The sequence below is a fragment of the Labeo rohita genome, chromosome 6, assembly GCF_022985175.1.
Source record: "Labeo rohita strain BAU-BD-2019 chromosome 6, IGBB_LRoh.1.0, whole genome shotgun sequence".
In the NCBI taxonomy this organism is placed as follows: Eukaryota; Metazoa; Chordata; class Actinopteri; order Cypriniformes; family Cyprinidae; genus Labeo; species Labeo rohita.
Window position 1 is genome coordinate 15353097 of NC_066874.1, and position 20136 is coordinate 15373232.

Sequence of the window (20136 nt, forward strand, 5' to 3'; positions counted from 1 at the left end):
CATGTGACACTTAAGACTGGAGTAACAGCTGATAAAACTTCAGCTTTTCATCACAGGAATAAATTCTATTTTAAAGTATGTTAAAATAAAAAACATTATTTTATATTGTAAAAACATTTTGCAATATTACTGTTTTCTTTCTATATTTTTAATCAAATAAATTCAGCCTTGATGAGCATAAGAGACTTCTTTAAAGACTATTACAAGTCTTACTGACCCCAAACTTTTGAATGGTAGTGTGTATATATATATATATATATATATTTATATTTATATTTATATTTATATATAAATACTTAATTTTAATCAGATTACGTAATCCATATTATATGTAATCAGTAACTACCCAGCACTGATGGTGGTATATATGATTTAATCTGCTGTTAAAAGTGAACACCTTTCCAGACATTCATTTCACAAAAAAGTTCAAACTGTGTATGAATAAAGAGTTCTGGCATGAAACTCTAGAAGGCGCAGTCTGATAGTTCTAACTCAATCTGACATAATGACATCATTGTCACATGGCACAGCTGATCGGTTCTCTCCTGTATAAGTAGCCAATGAGCTTGCAGCTCAGCATGCAAATATATGACTAGTGCTTGCTGTAGCAGTTTGCAGCAAGCTTCAGAAACCCTCCCCCATCCCCAGCTCCACCTTTATAGATTTGCTACTCTGTGATTCATGTATACAATATGGGGGTTATTTCATGTATGCTATACATTGCAGCAGCAGTATTTCTTACATGCTCACAGCAGCACATTGTGGATATACTGGTAGTAGGAAGTCTCAGCACTTGCTCTGCCGCAGCAGCAGCAGTGTAGCAGATCTACTTGCCAAAACCAAATACATTAACATTGTCATGTACATTAACATGCCAATTCCTCCTAGAGTTGTCATGACAGTAATGTGTTTTAGGACATATGGGTGTGTTTAGAATAGCATGGTGTGTATATGTGCACATGGACGTTCATGGGTGGGTGTGTTTGCTTTCATGTGTAAATGTCCTTTTACGTTGTCATTGTGTTTCCTCCGGTTCTGTAAAGTTTATTTGGAAATAGGCAGGAACTAGGGTATTGTTGATTTTGGAAAACTCTGCAGGGTAAAACTCTCTCTCCACCCCACCAGTATCACTCACTATTGCCTAATAGTGACTCAAAAAAATGAAAAACAGATCTGAAGATATGCAAACATCATGATGGATCCCAGCATTGCGTTATGTGGTCTGTTTCACATGTGTCCAGCTTTGTTTTCTAGGACGCGGTCCAGTTTTTTAATGAATTGGCTAGACACAGAAAACATGTTAAAACTGAAGTTTAATTTTTCCAAGATTCTTATGACCTTCCTTTCATTTTTTTCCATCTCTCTCTTTCTCTCTCTGAGTAGTGCATTCCAGGTGGATGTGATTGTGGATTTGAGGCCATTGGATGGTGACGCACCGCTCCATCGTGACGTCGTGTTGCTTCTGAAATGTGAGAAGTCAGTGAATTGGGTAATCAAAGCCCACAACGTCATCGGCAAACTGGACATTGTGGTATGATTTCTAAATTGTTGGCTAAATGCAACATATATCATGTTATAATCACAGTAGTAGTATTGTGTATGTATATATATATATATATATATATATATTTTTTTTTTTTAATGGTTTGTAAGTAAACTTTATTCAGTATAATTCTTTCTCTTAAAACTGTGTAAAAAGAATGAGCAAAAGATAGCAAGTTGATCCAATGAACTGTGTGATCTGGAGGCCTGTCATGAAATGGAGTAATAACAGAAGGAGGAGTGTAGTGAGTTTTTCTTCAGCCAGAGCCTTTGGAGTGTTTTTATTGTAGTGTTGGCTTGGCACTTCAGAATATGAATTATGGGAGCGTCTGGCTGCTGGTTTCAGATAGCGCAGCACAAGACTCACACTGCTGAAACTGTCACTGCACTGCTCTTGGAAAGCGACTTGCGCACACTGTGTAATTTAACGCTAAATATTTGTGCATTTTTATGTGCTGCTTACCAGAAAAAACCCACAGTGTCGTTACGATAAGTCACATTACTTTTAAGAGTTTTAAGGTGTTTATATGATAATTTATGGATGTGTTTCTGAGCAGGAAAAGAGTAATGTAGAGTAAAGTACTTTATTTACAAGTATAGTGTGATTCTTTTACACACTGATCTCTCATTGAATATACAAAGATAGTGCAGTAGGCAACAACAGTTTATATATAAGAATGTTTATGTTTTCAAATGAAAGCAGTTATGATGATACCAACAGATGTGATAACAAATCACAGAATTTCAGAATTAGGCTATTTGGGGTGCAGTGTTCCTACATTATACTATGGTATAGTCTGGCATTGACAGTCATAAAGTCGTAAAGTTCATTAGAGAATTTTTATGTGAACGTCTAAGTGCGTGTGAAATGCATCTGTCTTCATGAATGTGTTTGATGGAACATGTCTGTGTCCAAGTGAATCAGTTACAGTGTTTTAGAGCGTAGGAGAATGTGAGTTATGCATGCGATACGATCCACAGCCTTGTAAAACCAAAGCCCTGCTACTGTTGGCAGATTGGCTCAAGCTCGTTGTCTAGCCTGGTCAGGCATTTGTGGGAAACATGGCTGGGAATGAGGGCCATCTGCCCTTCACACCCAACAGAGAGCAAACAGGAGCTAGCATATAATTCTTATGTAATTTGACCCATCTCAAACCACAATCAAATTGAACCTGGTAAAATAGCAGCATGTGTATTTGTCAAAACTACAGATATACAGTTAACGTCAAACGTTTACATACATCTTGCAGAATCTTCAAAATGTTAATTATTTTACCAACATAAGGATCATACACAATGCATGTTCTTTTTTATTTAGTACAGACCTGAATAAGATATTTCACATAAAAGACATTTACATATAGTCCACAAGAAAAGATCCCATTCAAAAGTTTACATACTCTTGATTCTTAATACGGTGTTGTTACCTGAATGATCCACAGCTGTGGTTTTTTTGTTTAGTGATAATTGTTCATGAGTCCCTTGTTTGTCCTGAACAGTTAAACTGCCTGATGTCCTTAAAAAAATCCTTCGGATCCCACAAAATCTGTGGTTTTTCAGCATTTTTGTGTATTTGAACCCTTTCCAACAATGACTATGATTATAAGATCCATCTTTTCACACTGAGAACAACTGAGGAACTCATATGTAACTATTACAGAAGGTTCAAACACTCACTGATGCTCCTGAAGGAAACACCATGCATTAAGATTCAGGGGTTGAAAACTTTTTGAATTTGAAGATCACGGTAGATTTAACTCATTTTGGCTCCTGGGAAATATGTAAGTATCTTCTGTAGCTTCTGAAGGGCAGTACTAAATAAAAAAATATGATATTTAGGCAAAATTAGAAAAATGTACATATCTTCATTCTGTACAAAAGTTTACATGCCTAGCTCTTAATGCATCGTTTTTCCTTCTGGAGCATCAGTGAGCATTTGGACGTTCTGTAATAGTTGCATATGAGTCCCTCAGCTGTCCTCAGTGTGAAAAGATGGATCTCAAAACCATACAGTCATTGTTGGAAAGGGTTTGAATACACAAAAAAACATTGTTATCCATTTTCTAAGCCTTCAACTTAAAACAAAAAATCACTTTTTTGTGTGTGTGTTTTTGAAAAGTGAAAAAAGGTGCTATTTTCTTATTTTTTCCTTTTCAATATTGAATCAAAAAATAAATAAACACAACATAAGCTTAATGTGAGGGATATTAAATATTAAAAAAATAGGAATTACTTCTAATGGCAAATTTACACTGAAAATGTAAGCATTGTTTGGCATTTGAGCACTGACGTGTTTTCTGGGTGTGTTTGTTCATCACCAAGAGTCTGTCTTACCATTCTTGCAGTTTGACTTAAAACATATGCATTATGCTGCAATTCCTTTTCTGGCCAACATGTACTTTAGTTTGGAGCTTGGCGTGTGTTAATTTTGGACCATAAGATAAGGTATTACATCAGAATATGTTGTTAATGAAAACAAGAACAACCTTGGCTTATTTAAGGGTTGTGAAATGTGTCTCAGAAAAACAAATTTGGACTTGAACAGGACCCTATTCATTTTTCTCTTCTACAACAAAGAAAGAACACTTCTGACTGCATTCTTCTATGTCTCTTGTTCTTCCCCTCTGTCGTTCTCAGACGTCAGATACAGTCAGCCTGAGTGAAGAAACAGAAAGGCTGATGCAGGTGTCAAAGACGGTGAAACAGAAGCTGCCCGCAGGTTCTCAGGCTCTCATCCAGTGGGCAGAGGAAAATGGATTCAAACCTGTTACTTCCTACACCAGCACCCCTGTTGCTAACCACTTCAAACTGCGCCTCAGAGAACAAGGCAAGAGCAATAGCTGAAGATAGGAATAGTATAAACTTAAAATGCTTACAATACACTTAATTAGTAAATAACTGTACATTTCACAAGCTAACGTGAGTTGGTTATTACTGTGTTTGCTTTGTGTTTGATTTCCTTGCATTTGCATTAACAACAAGAAGCAAGCAATCAGACTGATGTTTTAATTTCAACTGCTGTCACTTCCAGATCCAGGGATCATGGATGAGGGAATGTTTCCACCAGAGTTGTCCATTCTCCGCAAAATCAACCCACTTCCTAAGCCCAGCGCCCGGGATTCCCCTGCACGGAACAGGTTCCCATTCCCCTTCCTGCCATCCACAGACCAGGGCCTGTCATTCCCACCGCTGACCTCGTCTCTTGAGGAGCACATCAATCAGGATGGGGCTCCCGAGGAGCAGCAGGGAGCTCCAAATGTAGGATTCAGTGTGCAGTGTGAAAAGAACAAAATGGTTGTCAGCATTGACAAGGAAACTCTACAGGTAACAGGAAATTGCATTTTTCATTAGCTCTTATAGTGTTTTGTTTACTGACAATCCCAAGGTCTTTGCTGTTACATCTGATCAGTTTATTGAAATTTTTATTTTTAATTTCTTTGTTCCCACATCAATTTACAATATACACCATAATGACAAAGCAGATTTGTGAAAAAAACAAATTTGTGACAACTTTGCAAATTTATTAAAAATAAAACACCGGAATAGTACATTGCATAAGTATTCATACCCTTAACTCAGTACTTAGTTGTAGCACCTTTACAGCCTCAAGTCTTTTGGCTATGATGTATCTGCATTTGGCAGTTATCTGCCATTCTTTGCCTCACCTCTTCACCTCTCAAGGTTCTGAATGCTCTGGACAGGGTTTTAATTAAGGCTATCTCAATATTTTGGTGTCGTGAGCTTTCCTTCTACTCTGACGAGTACCTTAGTCCCTGGTGCTGAAAAACAACCTCACAGCAAGAGGCTGCTACCGGCACACTTTACTTTTGGGATGGTAATCTTCAGGTGATGAGCAGTGCTTGGATTCCTTCAAACTTAATGCTTGGCACTGAGGTTCATTTAACTAGAGTATCTTGTTTCTCACAGTCTGAGAGTCTTTTAGATGCTTTTTTGTAAATTCCAAGTGGGTTTTCATGTGTCTTCACTGAGGATAGGATACCCAAGCCCCTTCTCCATCAATTACTCAGTTTGGCCAGGAGGCCAGCTCTAGGAAGAGTCCTAGTTGTTCCAGTTTCTTCCCGTATGGATAATGGAGGCTACATGCTTCTGTGAACCTTCAATGAATTCAATTTCTGAACTCTTCCCCAGATCTGTGCCTTGACATAATCCTGTCTCTGAACTCTACAGGAAGTTATTTTGACCTCAGGGCTTGGTTTTTGCTCTGATATGCATTTTCAGCTGTTGGACCTTTTCTGAGAGGTGTGTGCCTTTCCAAATCACACTCATTCAAATGAATCTGCCACAATTTAACTCCATTTGAAGTGTAGTAATATCCACAAGCGATATGAGTGCTCCTGAGCTAAATTTCAAGTGCCCCAGAAAAGGGTATGAATACTTATGCAATGGAATTATTTCAGTTTTTTATTTCTAATAAATTTGCAAAGTTGTTACAAACCTGTTTTGTGCTTTGTCGTTAAGGTGTATGGAATGTAGATTGATGTGGTAAAAAAGTAATTTAAAGCAGTTTAACATAAAGCTGCAACATAACAAAATGTGAAAAAAGTGAAGGGGTATGAATACTTTCGCAAGGCACTGTAACTACTTGTTCGAAGTTGGTTTGAGTGGTTAATCTACTTTAAATATGCTATAGTTTCAAAGTAGCTTCCCTAACACTTGTAAGAGCAACATAAAAAGGTTAAAATAGTGTGGAAGTGGTGCATGAGAGACACCTTGTTTTTCCTTCAAGCTGATGCATTGTGAATATTCCCAGAATGTGTGGGCCATATGCAATGATGTCAGAAACCAAAAGTGGCGTAATTGACCACTTCAGAAGAAGAAAAAAACCCTCATTCTATAATCAAAATGCTTTCAAGCAGAGTTACGCCAGCTTGCAAGTCTTGTTTGTCAATGTCAGAAACTGAAACACAGAATGGATTTCAGATTTAGACAGCAATACCTCGAGGACCGATAAACAATATTGTTTGATAAGTTGTCAAAGGTTGAGATTTTCCCTGTGAATTCATGTTTTTGTAATGTCCTAACAGGCCAATGGGTTTGGAAAACCCAATATCACTCTTCAGGACTCCCAGTGCAAAGCAACCTCAAACAACACCCACTATATACTGGAGACGCCCCTGTCTGGCTGCCAAACCACCAAAATTCCCTCCCACCCCAGTCCAGTGGTCCTCTATATCAATTCAGTGAGTATTAAAGCAAATATACAATCAATAGTATCAGACTGTGAAATCTAGTCTTCGTTTGCACTGCTTTGTCTGACACATGCGGGTGTTCAGAGTCAGTTGGGGTGCAGTGTCCCCTGTATCTGTTTTCTTTGTTGCTTGGTACTGCAAGTGTGTTTTCACCCAGAAGAGATGATTCACTTCCACACTGATCTTCTACGATAATTTTGAGCGGAAATTCCTAACAACGCTTTTAGCCTTGAACCCAATAAAAAAAACTGGGCGACCTCCCAAATATTTATCCTTCACTATGAACTCAGAGCCTCAAGGGCAATTAAAACGATGTGACCCGTATGGTCAGAGCATAGCACTGGCTCGCAGAGAAAGATCCAGAAAGCATCAAAGAAGGTTGTTGTTGCAATGACAGTCCTATGACAAATTGACAAGTCTTGTGTGAACCAATTTCACCTCTGTTAGACAATGTTCACAGGTCTCTTTCACCTCTGAACCCACAAATTGTTCTGAGCTCACATAGGGAGGTGATTCTCATACTATAATGTGAATGGATAGCCGTATTTTTTCCGATGAGAAGAACTGAGATGGGTGTTGTTTTTTTTTGTTCGTCTGCCTTGGGAGTTGCATTGCTGAAATTGTGCATTCCCATGTATTAAAATCCAGCTTTCTCATCTGTTTTGGCAGGCTTTTGGCAAGTATACATTTCGATTATCTCTGACTGTATCTGTGCTAAGCACATGTCATTTCTAAGGAAAGAGGAAATTGTATAATTGTTAGGACAATGTTCGGTTTACATTGCCTTATTACTTTGTCTGTGATTGACAGATTGTTATTAGCCAATCAGAACAGAAGGATGGAAGCGGCTGGCCAAATGAATATGAAGATCTTGAGTCAGGAGATGTTGTAATGCCAGGAGATTCAGATGTGCCAGAAAGAATTTTACCTGAAAGTGGACGTCATGCAACACTCTTGGTATGATATTTACATGTCAAACTGTACACCCAAAAATTAATATTAAAAAATTCATTAAAAAAAAATAATTAATATTAACATTTTTCTACTTTGTTTCTCTGTCCTTAGTTCAACTGCACGTACCGCAAGAACCAGGACACCCCAGTTGACAGTGATATCGGATCTCAAGATTTTGTTGTAGACTCTCTAAATAATGTTACCTTCAACATGGAACTGTATAACAATCCGTTCCAGTACCCCAGCACTCAGCAATTCCACACCATCACTGAGAATCGGCCTGTCTATGTGGAGGTAGGCATATACATATTCGTATACCTCAGTATGGTTGAATGCTTGATTCTGATCAATTAAGATCAATTCTAAGATATTCTAACACATTCCTGGCTTTTTTACCCATGACACACACATACTCTCTTAACGCAGAAGCGTTTTAGAGATGCAAACGTACATGTACACTATTGTTCAAAAATTTGGCATCAGTAACACGAAACTGTGATAAATGCCAAGTTCTGTCATGAAACTCTAGATGGCGGAGACTGATGGGTCATTAATGTAAACGCAGCATATTCACAGCGTTAAACTATTTGCCAAAAAGCTGTTTGGTTCATGTTGCATACGCAGCCAATGAGCTTGCTGCTTTACATTTAAATGGCTGATAGCATTCACTACAGCATTTCGCAGCGTGCTTTCAGAGTTCCTCTGAAACCCTCCACCTCCCCAGCTCCACCTGTATAGATCTCCCATGGGTTATTATATGTGCTATTTGGGCAGCAGCAGTATGTCTTAAATACTCTCAGTAATGTATTGACATATGTACTGTCAGCTGCAAGTTCCTGCACTTGCTTTGCAGCAGCAGCAATAATCTATAAAAACAGCCAAGACCAAATACATTAACATTGTCATATAAATTATCATGCTAAAATCTTCCGAGTTGTCATGATAGAAATCTGTTTTCAGGATACTTTGATGAAAAGAAATCTTGCTAACCCCAAAGTGTACATGTGGAAACTGTAGGGCATTACATTGTGCAATACATATATTCTGTATGTGCGTTATGATGGAAAAGATCCCTTTGGGGTTCAATAAAACCATTTCCAATTTTGTAACCACATTGGGAATCTAATTTAATAACTGAATGAGAAGCCATATACACAAATACAGTCACTGCCAAAAGGTCTTGAAATACAAGATCTGCTTTTACCCTTTAACCATAATGTGTGGTTCTCATTGTGTACGGTTTCATGTTTCTAATACCATAAGCGCCTGGTGTCTGTGTGTCTGATCAAATATTGTCCTGAATTTATGAGCCTGTGTATAGATCCCTCTCTGTCCATCACTGTGAAAGAAGTCAGCTGTCTGCTGTGTGTGTACATTTTGTCTGGTCCGGGCTCATGTCATACTCTCATTAATCAGCAGGGTTTCAAGAGGGGAAGGCAGACAATATTTGATCTCAGAGTGGAATGCTCAGGTCCCCACTTTGTTTTTAACTCTCTCTTTCAGGGTTATAGTCTTTCATTATATATGTCCACTGATGTTCCAGCTCATATGCCATATGAAAATAACCGATCAGTGCTGATCAGTGCACAAAAAGCTTGAACTTTTTAACCAATATGCAAGTTTTTTTTTTTTTAACACATTATTTTAAATTTGTTTGTACCTTAAACAAGTCTAACAATGCAAGGAAAAAAATGAAGTTCACTTCAAGAACAAAAATTTACAGATAATTTACTTACCCCCTTGTCATCTAAGATGTCTTTCTTTCTTCAGTCGATAAGATATTGTTTTTTGAGGAAAACATTTCAGGTTTTCTCTCCATATAGTACACTTCTACGGTGCCCGTGAGTTTGAACTTGCAAAATGCAGCTTAAATGCAAAGGGCTCTAAATGATCCCAACCGAGGTCTTATCTAGCAAAACGATCGCCATTTTTTATACAAATTGACAGTTGATATACTTTTAACCTCAAATGCTCATCTTGTCTAGCTCTGCGTGAACTCTGTGTTTTCCGGTTCAAGGCATTTAGGGTATGTTGAAAAACTCCCATCTCATTTTCTCGCTGCAGAAGTAATTTGAGTTTGACAAGCATTTGAGTTTAAAAAGTATAGAAATTTTAATTTGTTTTAGAAAATATCCACTTGTTTTGCCAGATAAGAACCTTTTTTCTCGGCTGGGATCATTTAGAGTCCTTTGAAGCCGCATTTAAACTGCATTTTGGAAGTTCAAACTTGCGGGCACCGTTGAAGTCCACTATATGAAGAGAATTTAAACTGCATTTTGAAAGTTCAAACTCAGGGCACCATATCATTCCATCATATGGAGAAAAATCCTGAAATGTTTTCCTCAAAAAAAAATGTCTTTACGACTGAAGAAAGAAAGACATGAACATCTTGGATGACAAGGTGGTGAGTACATTATCTGTAACAGAAAGGGTGTCATATATTATACAGTTTCCCTATATGCAGCATAAACCACAAAATAACTAATTTGTTTATATCTATACAAAAAAAAAGCCTATACCTATATTGTTTTTATTTTATATTATAATGTTTCAGCCTGTGCACATTTACAAAGTTATTACTATTATGCAATATTGTTTTTCAAATAAATATATCCTTGTTTACGTGACTTTTAGATATTTTATCTGGGAACCTAGACAAAAATATTTTTTGACTAAAAGATTTTAACAGTGTGTTACAGTTAATGCAGTAATAAAAAGTCTGACAAGACTTACTCACTTACGTTATTTCAAATGTAGATTCAAGCTTTTCCAATTTTTACATAGTAACCAGTAATTGTAAATCTAAGTCGTTTAGATCCTTACAATAACTTTTTTGTGGCATAAATACTAAAATTTAAGTTATTGCCGTCTGTCTCATATCTCTATAAAGCTACTACAGGAATATGCCAAGTCATTTCTGCAGTGTTTTTGTGTGACAGTGTGTTGACACTAAAAATCAGTGTTGTTCATAGATCTTATGCATTACTCTTTGAGGTTTATTGTCTGCCTACCTGAAACGATTCGGCCGCTCTCCAGAGTATGACACCTCCTTGGCACAGCTCTGTTGAGGAAATGGAATTCAGTGTTTTTGTGGCAGCTCTTATCTGTCATGCTTGCTTTTACAACATCAGATGGCCATACTTTTACAACTGAATGATTAATGCTGAGGCACAGAAATCCTGTAACCGTGACAATGTTTCTTTAGACAGTTTGCCTTGTTAAACAAATCGACAGCCTCTGTGTGTTATTTGCTGATTTGAATCAATGCCTTATAGAGTTTGTGGGAAAAAAACTCTCTCAGACCAAAAAAGATAGACTGAGCATGTCTGCCAGAGGACTAGACATAATATATAGCATCTCAGCATCACTCTGCTGATCCATCTCATACTATGTGAATCACTTTCGATCGTATTTATGAAAAATTGTCAAAGAAGTTGTATTAGTCAAGATAAAAAAAGCAGTTTTTCTTTTTCCCTTTTGTCTTGCTGTCTTTCGCTTTTATTGTTTGCAGCAGAAACATATTTTGTCTCACAGAAAAAGGACTTTTTCTTTATTAACAGAGACATGTGACCTTTCTCCGCAGATTTCAGCCAAGAAAGCCGATCCTAACCTCGGGTTCGTGATCCAGACCTGCTTCGTATCTTCAGACTCCAGTCCTGATGTGGCGTCAGACTATGTTGTCATAGAGAACATATGTCCTAAGGATGACTCTGTGCACTATTACCCTCAGCGAGGCGAATTCCCCATCCCTCACATTCAGATGGACAAAAAACGCTTCAGTTTCACCTACAGATCAAAGTTCAGTGTATCATTGCTCTTCCTGCACTGCGAAATGTCCCTCTGCTCCAGACGAAATGAGAAGGAAATGAACCTGCCAGAGGTAGAAACTATCATCTAACTAACATAACATTACTAACATAACAGCTCTGATATAATTAGCTGCCTTTGTAGGCAATATTTTATAGGACGTACACTATTGCTACCTGTGTCAGTCCAACCAAAATTTTGCAACTTTTTATATTTTTGTGGCCCCAAAAGAATAAAAAAAAGCCAATATTTGCTGCATTGTGTTGATTTGCAGTAAAAACTCACCAATAATCATTATGTAGTTGTATTATTAGAATTAATTATCTGTACATTTATTTTAGTGTTCAAAGGGATAGTTTATCACAAATGAAAATTTGCTGTTCATTTACTCACCCTCAAGTTATCAGAGATATTACTTTTTCTTCAGTAGAACAGTAAAGAAGTTTTTTTTTTTTTTTTTGTCGGACACCGTGGTCGAGCAATTCAAGTCAGAGGCTACCATCACTGTAAGTCTCAAATAAAGCATATCAGGGAACACAAAAATAATAATAGGTCTTATGATAAGATCGGTCTTGTCAAGAAACTGAACATTAATTTGAGCATACCTGTAATCCATAGCCTCAAAGCATGTGGTTACCTTGCTATCATAATACATACATTTTTCCTCATTTCGTTAAAGTGCTCCTATTATGCAATTATGTAAACATGTTTTATGAGACTCCTAAAACAGGTTTACATGTATACAAGGTCAAAAAACACTTTAGTTTTCTCCAAAAATAGATTTAATTTTACCTCATTTCTAAATGATTCGTAAACGACTTGTGCAAAGCAGTTTGAAGAATCAGTCTCTCTAAACCCCTCCTTTCCGTGAGCCCTCACTGCTGTGATTGGTCAGATGGCGCAGTCCTTTTTGACTGGTTTACCGCGTACAACGTGTGTCTGGAAAAGAAACGCCATTCCCATAACAGCCCTGGATACTTGTCAGTTCATAGAAAAGATGGCATCGATTTTACCTTACCAATTCGAGCCAGAGTCTGACGATGAAACGGCTGAAGTGGCTGATTGACAAGTTAGCACGGACTACCGTGGAAAGTGCTTGCAATTTGCTTATGTAAGCGAACCGGGCACACCTCTGTGTTGTAAACTTCAACATTGTATAATGCATTAAGGCAGCGTTTACACCAAACGCGGAAAGCGCTGCGCCGGCCGCTGGGTACAGTGCAGCCCTTCAGACGCGGCGCAAGCAATTGAAATGAATGGGTTTCATAGCACAGCGCTTTTTTGATAGACCATAACTTTATTTATCGTGCACTGTCAGCTTCACAACTTTGCAGACAGTTTTATGTTCACATACAGCTACATGACACACTGCATGAAAGGTCATATTTGAAAAGGCATAATAGGAGCACTATTGTTGTATTATTTATATAATTATCTTTATAAATGGCCCTGTGATAACACAGTTACAACTCCTAAAACTATGTTCCATTACAAATCAATTTTGAACTGAGTATTATAAACTGTAGGTATATTCACATTTTTTTAATGAATGGATTATAGGTAATAATGTTGTACAGAATGTTGGGGAAAGTTACTATTAAAAATAATGCTTTACAATAATGTTTTACTAAAAAAGTAACTATTATGTTACTTTCTGTGCATTACATTACTTTTGCGTTACTTTTTAAAATCTGGGCAGTGATTGCTTGTTTGTTGTTAATATAAGAAGTGATTTTTTTTGCCATGAATAAGCCTCAGGCTGATAGAAAAGTAAATTCACGTCTGTGTAATAGAACACAGGAGAAGAAAGTTCAACACTCATCAGCGCAAAAAAAAAAAATAAAAAAAAAAAATATATATATATATTTGTGTTATTAAGCATGTTTATTATTGAAGGTTTGCGTCATATTCAGAGATTGCATTTCTCTGTTCTTATTAATTCTAAGGAACACTCTTTTTTTGCAAGTGAGATGATTTATTGCATGTTCACATTTAGTCTTGAACTACAGTAACATCATGTTTACACAGTGCACACAACACTTACTCCCGATTTCTCTCAACAATATATCAGTAAATGGGAAAACAATGTGACTGGTGTTACTTATATGCAAATGTAACTCAGATATTTCTTATAAATTAAATAGTAATGCGTTGCCTTACTAGTTACTTGAAAAAAAGTAATCTGATTACGTAATTTACGTTACTTGTAATGCATTACCCCCAACACTGGTTGTAAATGTGTTCAATTTTTTTGCACAAACTGATCGTTTTGCTTCATAACACCTCAATATATTATCACAGTTTCAGCTAAAAATTGTATTTACTGTTCTGCTGAAGAAAAAAAGTAGTCTGTATTTTGGATGGCCTGAAGTTGAGTAAATTTACAGCAAATTGTCACATTGGGTGAATCCTGTTTATTACTGAAAATAATTGTGACCTTTATGGCTAGTCCATTTCTGCTCATTTTATGATCAAATTCACTGTCATTTGGCAGCAGTTGTTAATGTGATTTGCGTGAGTTTGATTGGCTAATATTGCTCCCCTCAGGATAATGCTTTTCACAGAACAATTTTGGAAAGAAGACAAAAAGCTAGCACAAATAATGGTGCAGTTGATTGAATTTGCAGCAATTCTCACTTTCAGATCACAAAATCCTGGAGGGACTGCTATGTAGAGCTTTCCAAATGAGTCACTCATAATCTTCAGTTTTAGTTATGATGCTTAGGTGTGTTGGCTTTCACACAATCAGATTGAAAATCAATCAACTGTGTTATCAGCATCATTTACCAAATCAAACTTAGCTGCACTGTGTATTTTTGTTTAATTTTAGGGTGAACAGGGTTATCAGATCTCATTAAGTCAGAGCACAGGAACGTAGATAACTTATTGACCCTAGGACATATTTTCAGAGTAGTTGCTTTATTATATGGACAACACGAACACAATCTTTAATTCATTTATATAGTCTGTTTGACTTGCTGTCCATCCTAAGAGTTTCTTTTCGATTCATTGCCTTGGCACGCGTCGATCTACGCCAGCTGCTAGCATCAATCCACTCTCTGTGAGTGCGGGATGTGTAAATCTTAGGTTACTTCAGTTACCATCCACAGAGGAAAAACAAATCTCCAACTTTCTCTGTCCTTTTTCAAATTTTCCTTCCTCCCTTGCTAGTAGCCATAATCATTTTAATCTCCTGCATTTTCAGACACTCTAATCATCATATTGCACTTTAAGGTTGTTTATGTCTCACCTAACATGATCTTGAAAGTGACTCATGTTTGGTTGTAGATGTTTACAGTTTAGTCGTAATCTGGATGAGGATAAGAGATGTGACACGTCAAACCATATAAACTGTGTATGAAATTATATGTGCTTTCTCTGTGAAGAGAGAGGGCTCAGGCATAATAGCTGCAACAAACTGAATGGCTTTAATGGCTTATAATATACACTAAGCCATGCTTATTAAGAACAAAGTAAAAATTTTATACATTACTGAGCTTAAAAGTAAGGATGGTCTAATGGGGTCACTGTGAGAGTGTTTCAGGCCTGTTGATTCTAGGGCCAGTATTGCATTATTGTGCACAGTTAACAAATCAGGAGTGTTTTGCAACTAATGATATAATAGAAAAAAGGGACAAAAGCTGTTACTGCAGTGGTACCCTTTAAAAAAAAAGACATATGTTTAAGGTACTAATATGCACCCTTAAGAAATAAATAAAGTGCGTTGCTTTTGTATGATATAATGTATAAATGTACTTGAAAAATGTTGCTAAAAATAAAATAAATGTAAAATAACATCTTTGGTAAAGCCAAAGATATATTTATACATATAAAAATATATATATATAAATATATACAGTCATGGCCAAAAATATTGGCACACAAAAAAAAACTGAGAGGAAAAGTCAAACTTGATAAAATTTCACACAGAACTCAAAAATGGACTGGACAAAATTATTGGCACCTTGTCATTGCTTTTCAAGCATGTGATGCTCCTGCAATTTGTATTTAGACACACCTGTGGCAAGTAACGTGTGGGCAATATAGTAATCACACTTGCAACCAGTCAAAATGGAGAAAAGTTGACACTGAGCATAGAGAAAAGAAAGAAGTGTAAAAAGTTGTCTGTGAATTTAGGAGAAAATTTTTTGGAAAAACATGGACAATCTCAAGGCTACAAATCCATCTCCAGAGATCTTAATGTTCCTGTGTCCACTGTGCGCAATATCATAAAGGGGTTTACAGCACATGGCACTGTAGCTAACCTCCCTGGACGTGGACGGAAGAGCAAAATTAATGAAAAATTACAACAAAGGATTGTTCGAATGGTGGATAAAGAACCCTGATTAACGTCCAAACAAATTAAGCTGATCTGCAGACACAGGGTACAACAGTGTCAGCTCGCACTATCCGTCGCCATCTGAATGAAAAGGGACACTATGATCGGAGACCCAGGAGGACACCACTGCATAAAAAAGCAAGACTGGAGTTTGCCAGACAAAACCACAATCCTTCTGGGAGAACGTATTGTGGACGTTCTGTGGAAAAAGAAATGAGGCCTTCAAAGAAAAAAACACAGTCCCTACAGTCAAACATGGTGAAGGTTCAAAGATGTTTTGGGGTTGCTTTGCTGCTTCTGGGACTGGATGCCTTGACTGTGTGAACGGTCTCATGAAATCTGATGATTACCAAAGAATTTTGGGGCGCAACATAGTGGCCAGTGTCAGAAAGCTGCGTCTCCACCAGAGGTCATGGGTCTTTCAGCAGGACAATGACGCGAAACACACTTCAAAAAGCACTCAGAAATGGTTACAAACAAAGTGCTGGAGAGTTCTGAAATGGCCAGCAATGAGTCCAGATCTGAATCCCATAAAACACCTGTGGTTAGATCTCAAAACAGCAGTTGGGAGAAGGCATCATTCAAATCTGAATGACCTGGAGCAGTTTGCAAAAGAAGAGTGGTCCAAAATTCCAGTAGAGAAGTGTAAGAAACTCATTCATGGTTACAGGAAGCAAATGATTTCAGTTATTAGGGGGTGCTACTAAATATTAAGTTAAGGGTGCCAGTAATTTTGTCCAGTGCATTTTTTGGGTTCTGTGTGGAATTGTATCAGATTTGACTTTTATGTGTGTTGTTCCAATGTAAACAAAAAAGTAAACGTGACTAACAAATCATTTGCAACGGCAACAATTTTCTGAGAGAAGGGTTGCATTTTCTGACAGAATGGCAAGGGTGCTGATATTTTTGACATGACTGTAACTTTTTGTTGGGTTTTTCAACAAATTTTGATTGTAGAAATACTAAATTATTTAATTTAATAATAAAAATATGATTTCTATTTAATAATATGATACTTTAAAAATGAAATTAAAACTGCCAGTAGTTGACGGCAAGTCACTGATTTTATCACAGAATCATTCATTGACTTGATTCATTCAAACGGCTGATTCATTCACAAATGAAGCAAATTACTACCTTTATGAATGGGTAATTGAATCATTGACTCACTAGATTTGTTTAAAAATGCATGTTCATTCATAAATGAAACACGGCTGTGACTTTTTAAACTATTTCGTTGACAAAATAGAGCAAAATCAGGCAATGGTGTTGTAGTCAGACAATGTAAGTCGCTTAATGTTAAGTTTTTGAACTGTTGTATTAAATCAATATTATATTTGCAAACTCCCTTAATAATTATTAAAAGGTTTCACTCATCTTAGTTCATCACTACCTCACAAAGTTCTCTACACTGCACAGTGAATCTGTTATTTACTGTACATTGTGTTTACACTTCCTTTGTTATAATGAGAGGATTTGTGAGCTTGCATAACAAAAACAAAACTCTGTTGTTTTGAGCAGTGAATGGATTCTGATTAACATTGCGTTTAAAGAATCAAGAGATATGTCTGTGATACATTACTCAGTGCTGCAAAAACATGTTGCAAGTAGAAACCTTTGAAGCTCCCCTGAGCACAAAACACATATATGCTGATCAGGTGACTGAAATGGTTTACTGTAGAGACCCCACACCCCTTGGCTAACAGAAAACTTGGCTAACAGAAAACATAAATATATTCTGCATGTGTAAATTATACATGCAGAATATCTGTGTTTTCTGTTAGCCAAGTTGCAACAGACTCCAAAATCTGGCCTCTCTTCATATTAAAGGAAGTGCAGTTGTAAGTCTGTTTATCATAGTAAGCCCTTTATCTCATGAGTAAGGTTCATGATGTTCTTTGAAGATTGTGGTGCCCATATGCCAAAGATTACACCTGGATCTTGTTCTAACGTTTCTGCTTGTCTCTTTGTAGTGTATGTTACCAGATGAAGCCTGCACTTCCCTCAGTGTGGACAACATCCTTCAAATGATGATGAACACCAAGACCATCACCAAGCCAATGGTGGTCATCTCCGACAACACACCTGTCACAGCTAACGTCCCTGTGGAGCCACCTAGTCCTCGACATCCAGGTAAATATTGCATTTAAAAAATCCACAAAAATCAGTCCTTTGAAAAATACATTTAAAGCCATGACTCAAGTCATTTCAGTCTTGTAGAAGAAGCCGTTTTATTTTTTAAAGCTCAGATATTTTAAAGAACATGGCGTATATGAAGCTTCATGGGAGAATGTGTGCATCTGAAGTTGTATATGTGTCAGTCACTCACAGATCACAGGCCTCAGAGTTCCTGTCTTCTCTCTCTCTGTGGTGCATTACTCCCATCTGGAGTCTTTTAATATGTGGCGATGTGTATTTGCATCTGTCTGTTTATTGTGCATTTAATGTGGTTTGGTTTGAAAGTATATGTGGTTCATTAAGGATGTGGGACAATGAACTCATAGATGCATTAGAGGAGAGAAAAAAGACCAGCTTTCCAATTCTGGATAGCATTTGTTTTCACTTAAACATTCTTTAAGGCCTCCCTTTCCCATACAGAGAGAGGGAGAGAAGGATAAGAAAAAAACTTGCAAGTGATAAAGAAAAGGGCTTTTATGCGCTGCATATCTGCAGTCTCCTTTATGGCAGAGTACATTTGCTATTGATAAACTTTGTGGCATACTAGAAGACGGCAGGGTGGTGTCTAAACGTTTCACAAAGAAATTTAATTTGACCATGGCTGATTTGTTCTCTTCCCTGCATCCTCTTGGCACTTTTGCACCTATTGTGGTTAGAGTGAATCAACTTTACTGACTCGCAGCCTTAATGAAAATCATTCCGGTTATATAACACAATGTTGCTGTACTGCTTGTAGCAAATGGAGCATGTGTCTATTAGTCACACTTGATTAGGGAGATGATTGCCACTCCTGAAGGATGCAAGCTGGGATTTTATTGGCCCAAGTCAATTCAAGTCATGTTGGTTTAGTTGTTTCTGAGTGGAAACCAAATCAAAGATCCATAGCAAACAGATGACACATACCTAGGAAATCGGGAGTGAATCCAGATTGTATGTGAATGTTGCCAATGCCAGGCTTATTTTCCCTGGTGTGGATTAGGTAAACACAGATATGCCATAAAAGTAATGAAAACAGGCTTTGCGTCTCTTTTCAAACACAAAGACGACTCTTGTACAGACATGGCAAAAAAACAACCTCTCAAAAAGGCTCAAAGCACCGCTCTGGACAGGATCCCAAAATATTTGGCTTAATCTACAAATCAAAGAGGGCAGTTTGTGGGAGTGCCATGCTTTGAGAAAAACACAGCAGAACAAAACGTTGCTATCCGAAAACAGATTTATGATCAGAAAGCAATAATTCCCTACCCTTGTGGTCTAAAGCAGAGGTACAAACTTAAATTAGACTGTTGTAAATGTCTTAATTTGAATTTGGTGTGCTGGTATTCAACCCCAAGTTGAAACTTTACTAGGCGATGTTTGATATTAAAACAATATGTGTTAGAAAATCGGCTCAAACTACATGATTGTTATCTTCTGTTACCATCTGGACAGGTTTAATCCGTCAGGTTGTGGCCATTATACACAGCCCAAAATCTGCGGACTGGTTCTGACTTCCAGGAACTAGCACTGACTCTTACAAAATGCATTCAAAAATTCAAAAGTGTATTTCAAAACCTTATGAAAAAAGAAAGTTCAATAATACAGCACTAAAAAACTTGATGTGGGAAAAAGTGATTTGGATCTTTCTGTACTTAATCTCTTTATGAGGCAAGAACACCTTATTCCACAAAGCATTATGAATGACGTAATCCAGTGACTTTTTGGATTGTCTGTGTGGTTAGATTCCAACTATGAAATTATAAACCACCACCTAATAGCTGTCTTTAAAGATTTACACTACCAGTCAAAAGTTTTTGAACAGTAAGATTTTTAATGGTTTTTAAAGAAGTTTTTCTTCTGCTCACCAACCTGCATTTATTTGATCTAGAATACAGCAAAAGCAATAATATTGTGAAATATTTTTAAAAATATTTTAAAATTAAATGTTTTCCTGTGATCAAAGCTACATTTTCAGCATCATTACTCCAGTCTTCAGTGTCACATGATCCTTCAGAAATCATTCTATGCTGATTTGTTGTTCAAGAATTTTTTTTTATTATTATTAATAATATTTAAAACAGTTTTTTTTTTTTCAGGATACTTTGATGAATAGAAAGATTCAAAGCA

The 20136-nt window shown here is 36.9% G+C and overlaps 1 protein-coding gene across 1 annotated transcript in view; it reads left to right on the top strand.

Moving 5' to 3' along the window:
• The window catches only part of tgfbr3 (transforming growth factor, beta receptor III), a 136493-nt gene that overhangs the window by 102836 nt on the left and 13521 nt on the right, over positions 1-20136 (top strand). Inside the window, exons 7-14 of the mRNA XM_051112327.1 lie at positions 1384-1531; positions 4180-4369; positions 4574-4866; positions 6588-6743; positions 7563-7709; positions 7818-8000; positions 11290-11586; positions 17826-17985. Of these exons, the coding sequence (XP_050968284.1) occupies positions 1384-1531; positions 4180-4369; positions 4574-4866; positions 6588-6743; positions 7563-7709; positions 7818-8000; positions 11290-11586; positions 17826-17985 (1574 nt within the window). The remainder of the gene's footprint in view (positions 1-1383; positions 1532-4179; positions 4370-4573; positions 4867-6587; positions 6744-7562; positions 7710-7817; positions 8001-11289; positions 11587-17825; positions 17986-20136) is intronic.